General features: G+C 37.6%; 1 protein-coding gene across 1 annotated transcript; it reads left to right on the forward strand.

Annotated features, from left to right (window-relative positions):
* Window positions 1–410: 410 nt before the first annotated feature.
* On the forward strand, window positions 411–6,873 carry PRL (prolactin). The gene is made up of 5 exons (XM_026088605.1): window positions 411–753; window positions 2,301–2,482; window positions 2,854–2,961; window positions 4,326–4,505; window positions 6,402–6,873. Exons 1-5 carry the CDS (start codon window positions 726–728, stop codon window positions 6,591–6,593), a joined length of 690 nt encoding a protein of 229 aa, XP_025944390.1. The 5' UTR covers window positions 411–725; the 3' UTR covers window positions 6,594–6,873.
* Window positions 6,874–15,972: the final 9,099 nt, after the last annotated feature.

Raw genomic sequence — 15,972 nt, forward strand, 5'->3', positions numbered from 1 at the left:
TCATCTTTGATTGTTGCAAAATATTTATTTTTTAATAGAAAAACTGCTGCCTTTTCTCTAAACATCTTTCAGATTGAGGACCAATTATTTAATGATTTGAGCTGTGTAATCTTTTTTTTAAGTATTAGAGTTATATACCCAGAATGTCATAGCTTTACAGAGAGTGAACTGTCTTTCCAGGAGCCTCCATTTCCATTTCTCTGGATGAATTTCAGTATAATTTATGCTGTTTCTCTCTGTGGACATTGTAAAATCTGTTTTCTCCCCTTCAAAATAGCCAGAATTTTAACATAAGTAAGCTTGGATGACTGAGAAGACCAGGAAGAATGAGAAGGCAGCTGTGGGGAGAGGAAATAGCAGGCTATAAACATTGAGCATATATGTCTCAGAATTGATAACTAGAGCATTCTAGGATCAATGGCATTTGCACTCAATTCAGGAAAAATTTTGGATCTTTCTTCATCCAACCATACTTAGGATCCCACAACTGAACTTGTTAATGAAATTCCCTCTCACAGTTAAAAATAAAAAACCAAAAAATACTGAATATGAATGTGAAAGAAAGGCAATTTGATGTTTGTAATTATCGAGGTAAACTCCATGACCTGCTGAATGTATGCAAAATGGACCCTGGATGGTGTATATAAATCTGGCATGTTCAGAAAATAAGAGCAAGTATTTAGACTTCCTTTTGGTAGAGCAAGTCACCATATAGGATCCCTACCATGGGCAACAAGGGGGCTTCACTGAAAGGTAAGACTTTTGCCATTCGCTTGCTGTTAACTTCTATGCTTCTTTAAATTTAAATTGAATTAGGAAGTAACTGAAAGATTACAGCTGTAGAAACTGAGGTCTTCCAGCCACCAGTGACTGGAAGAAACTTCCAGTACTGGTGAAAGTTGCCTCCATCTCAAATGTTTAATGTTCAAACCTGCAAATTAGAAGGCAGCTTGATCCCTTTTATACTCAGTCTTTGGTTTCCTAAGACTATCCTTGTGCTGATGAGTGTCACAGATAATTGGCTTGACAGATGGGACACCTGCACACCAAGGGCTGGATCCAGACTGCTTTGCTACTGCCAGACACCACTGCATAGCTGTCAGAAGACAGTGACCGAGTCATTATCCACAAAATCCAGAAGTAGTCTAGTAATTTAGAACTGAATGGTTTCAAAACCATTTTCAACTTCCTAAGCCAACAGGTCTCGGGTTTTCTTATTCATAGAATTATTCCCCAGAATATGCTTCTAACTGCAGCATGCTGAATGTACCTTGTTTATGGGGAAGGAAGAGGGCTTACTTCAATACAGTGTAAATAGGTGTACTTTTCTTAAAATGACAACTATAAAAAAACCTATCACATGATAACAGTGGGGAGGGCTCTGCTGATTTATGGAGTACATTTGAATTTAGCACTGATAATAAGTCAGCTGAATCAAAGCATATAGCAGGCCAATTTCCAGCACTGAAACTCTCAGAACACAGAACAGTATTCTTTGAATGAGTATGCTCATTTACCCAATATCGCTTTTAAAGGTTTGGGTTTTGTGCATATTTTATTTTGGTGAGTAGAAAACTTGACTCTATTAAGTTAATATTAAAAGTTTTAAACAGGTGAGTTTTTGTCTTTTAGAAGTCCCCTATATCAGTTTCAGAAGCTCAGGAAAAAAGTCAAATGTTCTCTATGTTTTCTTAGCAATAGGCAATTTAGGGTTAAATGCTAAAAAGTAAAGCAGCACAGCTGCTGGAAATCTTCTGAAGGAACTCCCAGGACAATCAAAACCTTAAGAGAGTGACCTAACCACCCTCCCACAAAATTAATTTAAACTCCAAATGTTTGCAAAGAAGAAAAGGACCCGTGGGAGGAGGAGAAGAAAAAGAGGGAACAACCTACTTTCCAAACTTATATATCTGTGCAAATATAATTATGTATCTATATTTACACAGTGAAGAAGTTTGATTTTTTTCGTCCATTTATCACTATGTAATAAAGTCAGGCACAATGGTAAGAGACTGTTCTGAATACAGTGTACTGTAACATAGGTTACCTTGTCCCCTCAACCTCTAACAGTCTCTGCTACATAACTAGGATGATGGAAGGGAGAAAGGGGTAATAGAGTGATAGTGCTTTCTTCCTCCATCCATTTTCAGCAGCTAGTGCAATGGGTAATCTGAGCCATGTGACTGAGCACAGGGAACATCTTCCCACATTCTGATCAGTTACTTCTGGCCCTGATACTTACTTCTAAGTGCAGTATGTGTCAATGTGATTCTGTTTTGGTGTATTTTAAACCTGAATAGGTTTGTTGCTGGTGGTCCTTCTGGTGTCCAACATGTTCCTGACAAAGAAAGGAGTGACATCCTTGCCAATCTGTCCCAATGGATCTGTCAATTGCCAAGTCTCCCTTGCGGAACTTTTTGATCGGGCAGTTAAACTTTCACACTACATCCACTTCCTCTCTTCAGAAATATTCAATGAATTTGTAAGTACTCTGCCTTTTCTAAGCACAAACATATGTTAACATATGAAATCCCTCAGTAAGTTAACAAATATGACTACTTTACAGAAGGCGATAGTCCCAGTACTGACCACATCTACTTATAATTTTGACCGTTACTAAAATCCTCAACACTTCTATTAAAATATACCATTTTCCCATCATTCTTTATCTATGGGACAAGTTTCCTTTGCTGGGTGCCAGTTTCAATCTAAATATTCACTTGAAACTTTTGACCTTTACAGCATAAAAGCAGTGATAAAAGCAATGGAACAACAATTACCTAATATATTGTCTGAAATTGCATCTCTTCTTACTTAATTGTTTCAATAATGCCTGTTCTTGCTAATCTGCAGGATGAACGCTATGCTCAGGGCCGGGGTTTTATTACAAAAGCTGTTAATGGCTGCCACACTTCCTCCCTAACCACTCCTGAAGACAAGGAACAAGCTCAGCAGATTCACGTAAGTCCCATTCCTAATGCATTCAGTGTGAGATAAAGGAGAGGGGAAAAGGAATAAAGAGGCAGCAAACATGGAGAGAGGGAAATAGGTCATTCAGAATAAAAAAGCCAGGAAGAGGAAAGCATCAAAAACCAAGAAATGTTGATTTAACATTTGCTGATATTAAGTTACAAACTATAAAGAGTACATAAGTTCAGTAACTCTCATCTTCTTTCCCTTTTCCTGTATGTTGCATTCAGTCATTGAATCTTATTTCCAGTCAGCCTCATGGAGAAAAGCCAGCTCCTACAGACTCAGCACACTACAACCTTTGAGTGTTATTTTAAAACATCTAACAACAATTATTAATAAACAGAAAAATAGATTGGCTTTATAGTGAATACTGTAAGTTAAATGTCTTCCCAGTAACTGAAGGCATTGACATTACCAAACAGATACTGAACAGATAATCTTGCAGTTAACAGTAGGTAAAAGTGGTCACATCATCATCCAGGTACAGAGACTTTAATGCGAAATATAGCAAACTACTTGTAAAAAGAAACATGCTACATATGTCAATTTAATAATGATAAATAAAGATGAAGATAGTCTTGCTCAGCCTATGCTCACAGATACAACTTTAATACCTGAAAATACTCTGGATAAAAAAAGTAAGCATAGGTGTATGAATGGGAAAGTGCCAGAGATACATTTTTTATCAGTTTCAAGGCAAAAATAGTCTTGCAACCCCCGTTGCATCATGTTCTCAGTCTGTAGTTCAGAAGTCCTCTTGGGAGCACTGGAATTCACAGTGCTGGGAACAGAACAGAAGTCTGATGGTGTTAAGATCCAGTGCATCTAGCAAAGGGGAAATGGTTGAAAAGTACCATAGCCGTGAGCTTTTTGAATTTTTATTTGCCCACAAGAAAGAAACATTTTAAAACCAGAGAACTATCACTGGAGATGAGTTATATAGAGGTAATAAAAGCTATTAAGTGGTTTACCATAATAAGCATTTTCCATTTTTTAAAAAATTGTCATAGGACTTTAAAATGTTCATTAAAAATCAGATTAGCTTTCTTCACAGAGATGAAACAGTTGTGCCCACTAGCCTGTAACGCGCAAAAGCTTTAGTGATATCTTCCATTATGATATTATAACCATTTGTGCTATTACAGTAAAACATGTGGGTAAGAATGACAAATTGCAAAAATGCAGTTGTGCAGAGGTATCTAAGACAGAAAATTCACTTGAAAGAGGGCACAGTCAATGGAAGGTCTTGGAATAATTCCCCTGACACTACGGACACTGCTCTAACTTCCGCCTCGCACTGCCAGCACATAGCCTTCCTGTTTTAACTGCCTCTTCTTAACGTGGATGAGCAGCATGAAGACCTGCTGAATTTAGTAGTGGGTGTACTGCGCTCCTGGAATGATCCCCTGATCCATCTGGCATCTGAAGTACAAAGAATCAAAGAAGCTCCAGACACCATCCTCTGGAAGGCTGTAGAGATTGAGGAACAAAACAAGCGACTTCTAGAAGGAATGGAGAAAATAGTTGGACGGGTAAGTACTAGATCCTTAACATTCTTCCAGCCTGTTGCTGTAAGAAAGCCACATACAGTAGTAGGCTCTCCCTACTTGGAATAAGAAAGGAAATGGTAGATGCAAAGGAAGAAAAGGGAGCCAATCACAGACAGCTGAATCCAAGAACATGTCAGCTGTAACTTTTTTGGGCATCTTATGATTTGTAAAGAGACCATGTGATGTGACTGGCCTAGAACAATCCAGCATAGTCCAGTCCTACTTTAATGGCAGGCGTAATCATCAGGATTGGCAAACTTCATTCTGAGTGTTTTGAATGYGCAATCCTAAATGTTTTTAGGATGTGTCTGTGTTGTTTTTGTATGTACATATTTAAATGTTTGTATAGATGTATTTATACATGTCTGTATACACATAGGTATTGTGTAAAGTTTTAAGAAATCAACAGAATGTTTAAAACTGTTCTTAAAGTTTGCCTATTGCAAAGATGTGGCATATAGCTAAGTAATCGAGGCAACTTTCATTTCTCTCTTCCCACCATACTGGTTCCTCAGAACTCTGGCTCCGACTTGGTTCTCCATACTTTTGTAAGGTTAGACCACAGGGCTAACCTGACAAAACCCACACTCAAATACCCTTTGTTATCAGTAATTGACTGAAAGCTTTCCTGAATAAAAGCAGCTCTAGTTTGTTTATTTTTCAAGGGGCCTCTGGCAGACCCTATATATCATTCTGTCAGTAAGCTAGATGTTAATAAGAGTTTCTGACTTTACTGGCTTTTGCTTAGGCTATGAATAGTTGAACAGCATTAAGAGTGCCACCATCACTGTATCTTCTACCTTCTACTGGCTCACACATGGTCTCTCTCTAGCATCTGTCTATTTACTCAGAAACTTTATCCCATCCAGGCCACAAATGCATTTATCAGTGTAATCAAATACATCTCTATCCCATATCCAAGTGTAAAATCTTGCAGAAGGGGATCCAAGATAACAGTGGAAGTCAGGTGCTGGTACATACTGTGTCACCACCTTCTCATTCAAATTATTTACAAAAGGGGTTTGGAGACAAGACTGGGAAGTTCATTAATGTCAAACCATCATTTTGAGTGATAGCAGGTCTGCTGGTTCTTTTTCCAGTTGCTTAGACTGAGTGAGAGAGACTCCACAGATACTCTCCCACGTGCTTTCACAAAGTATAACTGGTAGGAAATAGGATTCACAAGTAGCAATAGGCACAGATTTTCTTCATGCTATGAAAGGCAGATTTCTACAATTTGAGAAAATGAATGACTGCCTCTTTCAAATGAGGAGGCCTAAACCAATATTCATCTCAGATTCTACCTGATTACATGAGTTCCTACATGTAGCTTTCTAACATTAGAGGTGACTGTATCACTCAGAGATTTTTTTTTTAAATGAAATATGACATGAAGATGTACTGTTTGAAGATGTGTCTAGGAACATGTTCTTGAAGCTGCCCATACCAGAGATATTATCTAAGAGACAGGCTGAAGACAAAGCTGAAGATACACACAAATTTCTGAGAAGAAATACTTACATAGATTTTAAGGTGGAGGGAACCAAAAAGAGATGTCACTGATGAGCCCATACATGACAGAAGGTTCGATTTCTCTGCAGAGTCAGATTCCACTAAATATTGGCAAAAACACTGGATCTATTAAAACACTACTGATGCCGTTAAGCGCTTTGCATATTATAGGGAAGTAAACTGAAAAATCTCATAGAGGTCCACTCAAAATCACCAGGGATATACAACATTATACCAGACAGCCATAACAGAAAATACTTTACAAGCTGTACACTACTAATTAGCATTCCTCATGGATGGTATTTCTTAATACTCCACTCTACCTCCAGTCAGTTTCATTAGTACAATGTCATTTTGTGTCTTTAGGTTCATCCTGGTGACATAGGAAATGAAGTCTACTCTCAGTGGGCAGGCCTTCCATCCCTGCAGCTTGCTGATGAGGACTCCCGACTCTTTGCCTTTTACAATCTGCTGCATTGCCTCCGCAGAGATTCCCACAAAATTGACAACTATCTCAAGCTTCTGAAGTGCCGCCTAATACATGATAGCAATTGCTAAGTACTCATGGGCCTAATCACCTACTGAAATCATTCAACACAGCCCGCTAGTTGCTTTGCCACTTTTCATTGGAAACTTTACGAAAAGTCACACTGTACTGTACTGTATCAGGATTATCAGTAACTTTCAAGCATGTTTGTGTGAATTCTGGCTGCAACTATTAGCACCATTTACCTTGGTGTTTTAAAATGTTATCATAAATTACCTGTATGACAAGAATATACTTTTCTGTCTAGTCACCTCACCTAGTAGCATTTCAGCAATAACCAGATCATGCAGAAACAAATAAAAATATTACTAAATCCAAAATGCATAAATCTGAGTGGTATCAGTGAATAAAAATAGCTAATACGGCTTGTATCTTTAGCAGCTTTTTAGCAGCAGCTTCTCCTTTTGGATCTCAATCTCCAGTTACTCATATATGACAGAATTTCATGCTTCCATTGCTCTCTATCCAAAAAAACACACTAAAAAAGGAGGAGCATCAAAAAGCAGATTAATCACCTATTACACTAAATTATGCTAAACTAAAAGTATGGTTTGAAATCTGATCTACCTGGCTTAGATGCTTTACTGAGGTAAGAAAATTTGCTGAGTAGGGGAGGGAAAGGCAAGAAATTCAGCCTAGCTAACATAGCTATTGATTACCCATGCAATCTATAAAGAGAAAAGACACATCTGGAACTTTAAGGACACATCCATAGTATCTTGCTGTGGTACTTCCATTTCTCTATTGACTGGAAAAGTCAGTAGAGAAAGTTGGGGAACTTAGGCAGTTCCAAGGAAAACTCATTACACTTGAGGCAACTATCTCAGAGTAAAGAAATCAAGTTTTCAGTAGGACACAATATTAAGTGTGGGGCATCCACTCAGGATCATATCCATCTACCATTGACATTCCCCACAAGTCATGTCATGGCTGCAGTTGCTCAGGAAACTTTCAAGCTATAAAAAGGCACTACAGTTGAGCTAAGCCTTTTGCTGTCCTAAATCCAAAATGTCTCTTTCATTTTGGGTTTAGTCATGCTCAAAAGTCTTTTGGGCATTCAATTTGAAACACTAAGGTTAAACACTGAAAAATGGAAGATACGAAAATGACTGACTACTTTTGACAAAAATGGTTTACAGTCACACAACAAATAAGCAGCCAAATGGAAGCTGGAGCCATTGGCCATGTCTATATACTATCTTTGTAAGTCATACACAAATAAGGCCTAGGGGTCATCACGAAGTTTCAGCAAAGAGGAGCTTAAATTCAGATCAGCTCCTCATGGGTTTGGCTTCTCAGTAGACAAGCCAGCTGGGTTGCCCGAGAGTTGAGCCAACTTGGAGGAAGACTGAAAGACCAAGGGAATACAGGTCTACGGGCTTAAGCTCCAAATTACCATGACAGAATAAGCACATCCATAACAGGCATTTACTTAAGCCATTAGACACTACCAACTGCTAGAAAGTTCTCATTTTAACCATCTCTATGTGGGATATAATGATATTTGCATTTCTAATTATATATACRCTATGGTCTGTGAACCTCTTTGTATCCTCAGTTATTGATTGCCTCAGATTTCATTTGGATAAGTATAAACTGAGCCCATTTTCAATGTATATAAAATCACCTGTACAGCAAATAAATTCCTTGTTAGACAGTCATACCTGACAACTTTCATGAACTCTGAAATACACAAAATTTGATGCATATGCAACAGCAGTTTAACAACACACAGCTGTATAGCAGCATAGTTAAGGAAGCAAATGGGTAAAATTTATCAGGCAATATGCAAGTGCCCAGACTAGAATTTAATCTGATGAGACAGAAAGATGCAGAACACCATGAACAAATTCAAACCTATACCTGTACTGTCAAGTGTCCTGGTACGGATGATACATTCAAGATGCAGTTGCTACCCTGAATGTTCAGGCCACAATACACACATTGGCAATGCTAAAAGTAAGAACAATACATTCTTATGTCGCTCGTATTTTGTTAATTATTACATGTTCATAAGACCTGAGCAACTATTGTCTTTTATCCAAGAAAAACAGTTACACAGCCAATCTCTTATTTTTTTACAATCCTGAATTAAGAACAGGCATGTTCTTTCAAAATGAAAGCAGCAAGTATCAGTTAAAAAGGTTTAACAACTTTCAGCTCAAGATTTTCAGCACTCAAAATGGCTATTTTTCTGACTGTATATGCAATAACCAAATTGGTTGTATTTAAATGTCTGCCAGTTTATCTGTTTCTGTTTGTTTCAGATGGCTTAGTGAAAGAAGAAATGGAAAGGAAAGGTCCACATTGCTGAAATACAGGCCCTATTCTTTTTCCTTTAAAAATGATATTCAAGCTTGTAGAGGTGGCACTACATTTAGGTTAAGACCTTGTGACACCAAATCTAAATGGTATCAAGGTCAAACCAGTTCATCATTGGGACCATTTATCACTGAACACAACAAAGCAATAGGGATATGCAGAAGAAAAATCCAGCTTTCTATTCGTGACTTGCACTTAAAGTCTAGGACTCTGTCCAGCCTTAGGAGGAAGTAGAAAGAATTTTGAAGGTAATTTTAAAACCAAGAAGGGAAGCTGTTCCTGACAGTACATGTCACTTGTAATCAACTGCTTAACTAGTAATGTGATAATCTCTCTGACATCCTCTTTTTTCTTTTCAGGTCCTGCAAAAAGCCTCCAACAACTGTTGCACTCTTTCTAGAAGAAAGAGAAAAAAAGACTATAGCTTGGCACCTGGCACCTCATCTGTACAATACACTTTACCTTCACAATATTGTTTCAAAGGTGATCCACAATTCTAATAACAAGGGATACAGTCTGGAAATCACACATAATGTCTAAGCTTAGTTTCTGAACAACAGGGATGTCCCCAAGGGGAACATTTTTTAAATACAGAACCTTTTATTATAAATAAAAAAGAGCATTATCACAAGCAACAAATGTATGTCAGAGATATAACCATGGTAATCATGCTTATCTATGTATCTGTACACTATGGAAATCAAATACTAGCATCATGCAAGGGAAAAATTTTACTGACTTGCATATTCCCATAGAAATTATTGGGCTTACTGGTCTGTAAAGCTGTTCACACATATGAATTTCTGTGATCAAACTCATAACTACCTGTGGCTGCAAATTACTTGGGTAAATCCTGAAGACTGAAGATGTCTCTCAATATTCAATTCAATTGAAATTTAAGACTGACTATCCATAAGCTTCTATTAGCATTAAAAAGGTTTTCAAATAGTTTTAAATCATAACAATAACTCTGAAATTTCTTATGCTGATATCCATCTTCAGGAATGAGGCTAACTTCAAATAAACACCAGTTCTTGAAATCAGTAGAAACTTCAGCCATGGTTTTTCAACTTTCTCTTCTGAAGAATTCAATGAAAGTGGTGTAACCAAATCACAAGTGAGTATACACCTCAGCGTAGATCAAGAAAATCCTTGTTCCTACTCACTCTATTTTAAAGCCATTCTTATTTGCAACTTATGATGACTATCAGATAACATTTCAACAATATCCACTATCCCTGGGATTTTAAGGCTATGTTTGAGACATTCCCCCATAACAGAACATATATATATATATATATATATATATATATATATATATATTTTTTTTTTAAGTACATTTTCTGGTAGTGATTTTTCATTCCTTTTCATTTATTCAATTAAGAGGAGGAAATGAAAACAGACGAGTAATGGTGCCTGATGTACTTTGAACTACATCTTTTTTCTTGCAGGTGCAAGCAGCACAAACTGTCCTCATCTTTGATGAAAAGGGTCCATAGACTTCTCTCATTTTCTTTGTTCTTACCCCCCAAAGACAAATTCTATGAAGCACATAGGAAATATGCTGACATTTCAAGGAGTAATACATTACTCACCTATCAACCTATAATTTTGTTATGAGTATTTTTATGTCCCAGATTATCTTCTGGAGCAGGGGGGTAACCGTTGCTTGCTACATCAATAACTCGCTCTTGTACTACCATATTTATCCTCTTCTAGTCATCCAGAAAGTACTAGAATTTCATGCTCATACTTTGCTTTTGAGAGGAGAAYAACTTGTGATGGCATCTTACCTTTTAACTCATGCTTTCTGAAGGAGAATTGCCAGATGTTATCACTTTCCTTCTGGAGCAGTTCTGGAGTTTTGTTGTTGAATACTGGCATTTTATACCAGCACTGGCCAATCAGCATCTTCCTATTTTCCTTCTTCAGTATACAGGGCGAATGGTAACAAAGTAAGCAAAAGGAGATTACAGAAATACTTCTAGCATCACACAAACACTTGGTCCCTGGCTCAGGAACTGATGTATGGGTAGATGAATGTTCATTTCTTAGTTACTATTAACACAGACTCCCACTAAAAATCGCATTTTTCCTGTTCTTTGGATAGAACCTTTTACTGAAAATTCCTATATTTCACAACCATCTGAACAATGATGACATAGACACTAGTCAAAATTTGTTAAAGAAGACTTTTTACAAGAAGCGCTTCTTTACATTTCATCCAGTCTGCTATCAGAAAGTGTTTTACCAAGCATAAAAATGAATTGTATTTACTGACACTATTTAATAGTAGTAGTACCTCAAAAATTCACTTCACCTGTCATACATTGCCCCACTAATTATGGGAACACTTTTCCTTTTTTTAATAAATGATAGGGTTCATTACACTGAAGAGTTCAGATCACTTATTAAATCACATGAATGACAGTGTGAGTCATCAAAAATGTTAAGATCACTCACTCTAGCATATCAAAGCAGCTATAAAACTCATATCAGTGTACCATACACCATACACTGCAACAAGGGAGTTCACATAATACAAAATACATAACATGCATGTACACTTAGTGAATAGTAATTAGTGTGCGTGCTAAATGACTCACTGATTCTAAAAATATTCCCATTTACTGATACAATTTTTCACTATCAACTTCTGACTATCTCCCTGCAGATTTCAGTGTCAAATGAATAAAACGTTAATATAGAATACTATAATTTATTACAGTATTATCAGAATGCCTAGACCCATACTCATCAACCAGGTCACTATCATATTGTACACTAACACAGCACAAAAAAAAAAGGATCTCTACCCAGTGAGGCCCCTGTTCTCTTTACTTTTAATTTGCATAAGTAGGAATAAGAGGTTTACTAAGTGTGGTACCTAGCATAGCTTGTCTCTCTTTTCACTCTGTTACTGAGGTAGAAACAATTCCTGAAATATATATTTAGATATTACTGTGCTTGCCATCACTGACTTCATGTTTGTAAGCACTGTGCATGGTTTGCAGGATTAGGCCAATAATCAGACATGACAATAAGCTCCTTCTTTAGCCAAAAGATTGAAATAACGATAATCTTCCCCAGGAGCCACTCTTGGGAGATTTCCAGCCTGATTTCACAGACAAAAATAGTTCATATAGCTCAAATAAGTCTCCAGGCCTTTTGATGATTATCCAAGCCTAACTAAAACCTCAGAACCTTTGGGATGTTCCAACATCCTGGACCTACAGTAAGCGTACTATAACTTAATATGACAAAGGCTACTTAAATTAATTTGATTTGTGCGGTATCTTCATGAGAAGCATGCAATAGAGACTATAGTTCCTCATGTCAAAGCTACTGCAATAAGCAGCTCAGCAATTCTTTAAAGTGGCTTTGTGTTATTTGCAAGGAATATGTTCTTGTGTGTCCCTCTTGCATCAAAGTGAGAAAGTAAAAAAAGTAAGATTCTGCTCTTTATCATCTTGTAGTAGAAAATGCTTTATCGTATTAGAAAATTCTCTCATGCTCTCTCAAGGGCCATGTGAAGGAAGAAAGTACAACGCACAGACTGAGTTTATTGAGAGATTAGCTTTTGATGGATGGGGCCATGAAAAAAGTACAGCAAAAGCATCAGAAATGGTTTGCAAGAAGGTTAGGATATCCATTTATTTTTATTTTCACTAGAGATTCCATCTAAGTGAAAGTAGGATTTAGGTGAATATAAGATATAAAGAGACTCTCATAGAAAAACAAATCCTGAAGCTTTTTATACAGCGGTAGATAGTGCCATTATTCCGGAAAAGACGTTTTTCTGTCCCCTAGACAGCACTGCTTGTGCCCATCATCACTCACAAAAAAAGGTTCACTACTGCTCTGAGAGGGAAAACGTACTGGTGCAATTATTTATATCATGCATATCACCTTGGTATCAAGCATTACATATCTGCTATAGCCTCTTTATTAAAAGCATTATGAATTCTGTCTTCACCTAAATTAAGGGTAATGGCATATCTATTGTCATGGCTTAAATCCGACTGGAGACAGAAAAAGAAAAGCAGAGCTGTAAAAGGACAGTGCTACAGTCTTGGACGTACACAACACACATTTTAGAGAGATGGTCAAGAAATGGCCCAGGTGCTCTCTCTCAAAGCATGCAGTGAAAGATGTTTTTGATGGAGTTCTAACCTTAAAACAACGCAGCAAGACGCTTTTTCAGCTGCTGCCTTATAAGTTCAGCTCAGCTGAAAATCTGAGGGACTGGATTCATAACCTCATGCTAAGGATCCTTGATTAATTGTAATATTCTATATTTGGCACCCTCTAAGGAAATGCAAAGAAGAGTTTGTCAGTGTCTGAATGCACGCCGTGTACTCCTCCTGTCTGTTTTAAAGCTGCTATGGCTTCTTCTCTATGACATGATCTCCAGAAAGGTGGGTATTTGCCTGAAATACGTTTTGCATAAAGATAACTGTTTCAGTGCATATACACTTTAGAAGTTACCTTCATGAATGCATTACTTAAAACCAAGCTTACAGTGTTTGCCCTATCCTCTAATTACCAATGTGACCTTTCCCCTAGCAGCTGTAGCTAAACTGTGCAATAAAATATGCACATCTTTCTTCCAGTGAAGCATGCCTGTGTCTTGTTTTCCTGTGAGATAAAATTAAAGGAAAAAGCCCATCATTTTTGCTTTCTTACAGCATTCATGGCATTGGGTTTTAGCTTACAGCAATAATATAAAACAATTTTTTTTTTAATTACTTGTAAGTTCAACACATTTAAACCACAGCACTGCAGTTGCCGCAAAACTGCAACTAAGCCTAAGTCTATAGCACAATATGGAACTAATGTTAAAACTAGATGCATTCTGATCAAGGCTGTAAGACCAAAAATATTTAACTGTATCCAGGGCAAACTTTATATAAATTAAGCTTTATTATAGATTTACGTTATGGAAAGGGGAGGCTTTCAAAAGGTTGTTTTAAAAGCAGCAACTCATTTTATACTTAATCTATATTAATGTAACCAGTAGGCTAAGAATTTTTTTTTAATACAAAGAATAATATCACATTCCTCCTGCATATATTGAAGGCATAAGGAAAATGTAATAGATTTATACACCTTTCCTAGAACTACTCACAAACAGGTAGATATTCCGAAAACAATCTTTGAGTTATGAACATCTTAAGAAATTATTTTTGATGTTTCCCATCTCTTTTCAATTAAAAAAACAAGACTGCAGCATCTTGCTTTAAAAAATGGGGGAAGGAGGTATCTGTAAAACATGTTCTATTTGAATTTTTTTATATGCAATGTAGTAGAAAAGTTGTCATTTAACCAAAAAAAAAATCATTTTGTATAAGAAACTGTGTTTTTTCACCAAACTTTCTCTCATGAGAGAATTTATCTTGTGCAGGGATCTACATAAACTCACAGTTTTAATAATAGTTCAAGAAACATCTTTCAGCGAAAAAAGGGACCAAAAACCAATCTGAATGCCTCACAGAAGAAACAGCCCACAGGGGTGCCAATATCACAGTGTGTTATGCAAAAGATTTTGAGGCAAGTACCAAGTATATCTATCTATAATTAAAGATGAAAATATAAATAACAACAAATAGCTTGATGAACAAAGCAGGGCTCTTTGTGCCAATTTTTTTGAAAAATGATCGCTTCCGTAGTGCTCAGAGATAGCCACAAGCCCATCAAATAACACAGACTTTTAAATAACATCTAACACAGATACCTGATCCAGTAACACTGTGGGTAAAAAGGAGAGACTGTCCCAAATCAGGTCCCCCATGGCCAACACCTAGAGAGCAGAAACGCATAAGGATAATGCCAAAGGAACCTGGCCTATTTTTTTTTCTCTATGTAAGCTTATTCCTTTCAGAAATTAGGAAATACAACCACTGACTACTAATTGTGAATAAGGAGGTAAGTCGTCAAGATTTTTCCAGGGAGCCCCCTCAGAAGGGTCATTTCTTTCATGGAAAATCCAAATTCAATCCCATATTAAACAGATCCCTGTGGCCCCTTTGAATATTTTAAAGGGTTTTCCCCTTAGTATAATCAAAGCCAAGGATTTTACAATCCTGATGAAACTGAACCCAAATTCTGAATTACTTCTTTAAGCAGTCATCGCAGAAAAGTAGGGTGCTGCTACTGAAACCATTAAGAATTAGGTCAGTTTTACCACATTTCTACAGCCAGAGGAAAAGGCAGCTTTCAAGCTCCATGTCAGCACCGGCCATTGTTCCCCAAAGAGTACAACCTTTGCGGTATCTAGCCTGGCACGTAAAATACAGTTGGTCAGGACACGCAAGCCTAATCCTAGCAGTGCTTATCGCTCTTCAGACACGCCGCAGCCACCCTTAATACCGGTACTTTGGGGACCACGTTTGAGTAGGCCGCGTCAACCTAACAACAAGGGATCGAGGAGGGGAAAGGGGGAGGGGGGGAAAAAAAAACACCAAGCCACGGTTTTAAAGCCCGGGGAAAGATTAAGCCCGGCCGCAGTGAGGCGGTTCCTCGGCGAGAGCCAGGACAGCTGCGGCCGCGCCCCCGCTACCTGCTGGGCGTTGCTAGGCAACACGGCCTAGCGCGGCCCGCGGCCTGCCCGCCTCCCTGGCGGTTTGGAGCGCGTCGGGGGGAGAGAATTTCTCCTCAGGCCGCGAAGAGTAAGACGTGAACGTACACTACTGTAAATAGTGTGGGGGGGAACCCACACCCYAGTGTCACTCTGCTACATCCAATGGATAGTCCTTTTTTTTTTTTTTTTAACATATCTGACAAAATCTGGCAACAACGTGCAGTTTAAAAAGTGACATTTTGACTCTAAGGGAGGAATTTGCAATTTGTTTTGAGCAGAAGCTTAGTTCATGTCAGATGTGAACCTCCAGACAATCATTAGTTTAAACTGCCTGCTATGTGTTTAAAAATTTCAGTCAATTTAGAGCTGATTTGAATTGCAAATGTGATGGTAATAAGCCATTAGGGAACAACATATCTCTTTTTCACACTTGCAACCCTCTGCTTTAAGGGGCCTCAACTCCACTGAAATATGAAAATACCATTTTA

This window comes from Apteryx rowi, unplaced genomic scaffold (genome assembly GCF_003343035.1).
Source record: "Apteryx rowi isolate R43461 unplaced genomic scaffold, aptRow1 scaffold_777, whole genome shotgun sequence".
Classification (NCBI taxonomy): domain Eukaryota; kingdom Metazoa; phylum Chordata; class Aves; order Apterygiformes; family Apterygidae; genus Apteryx; species Apteryx rowi.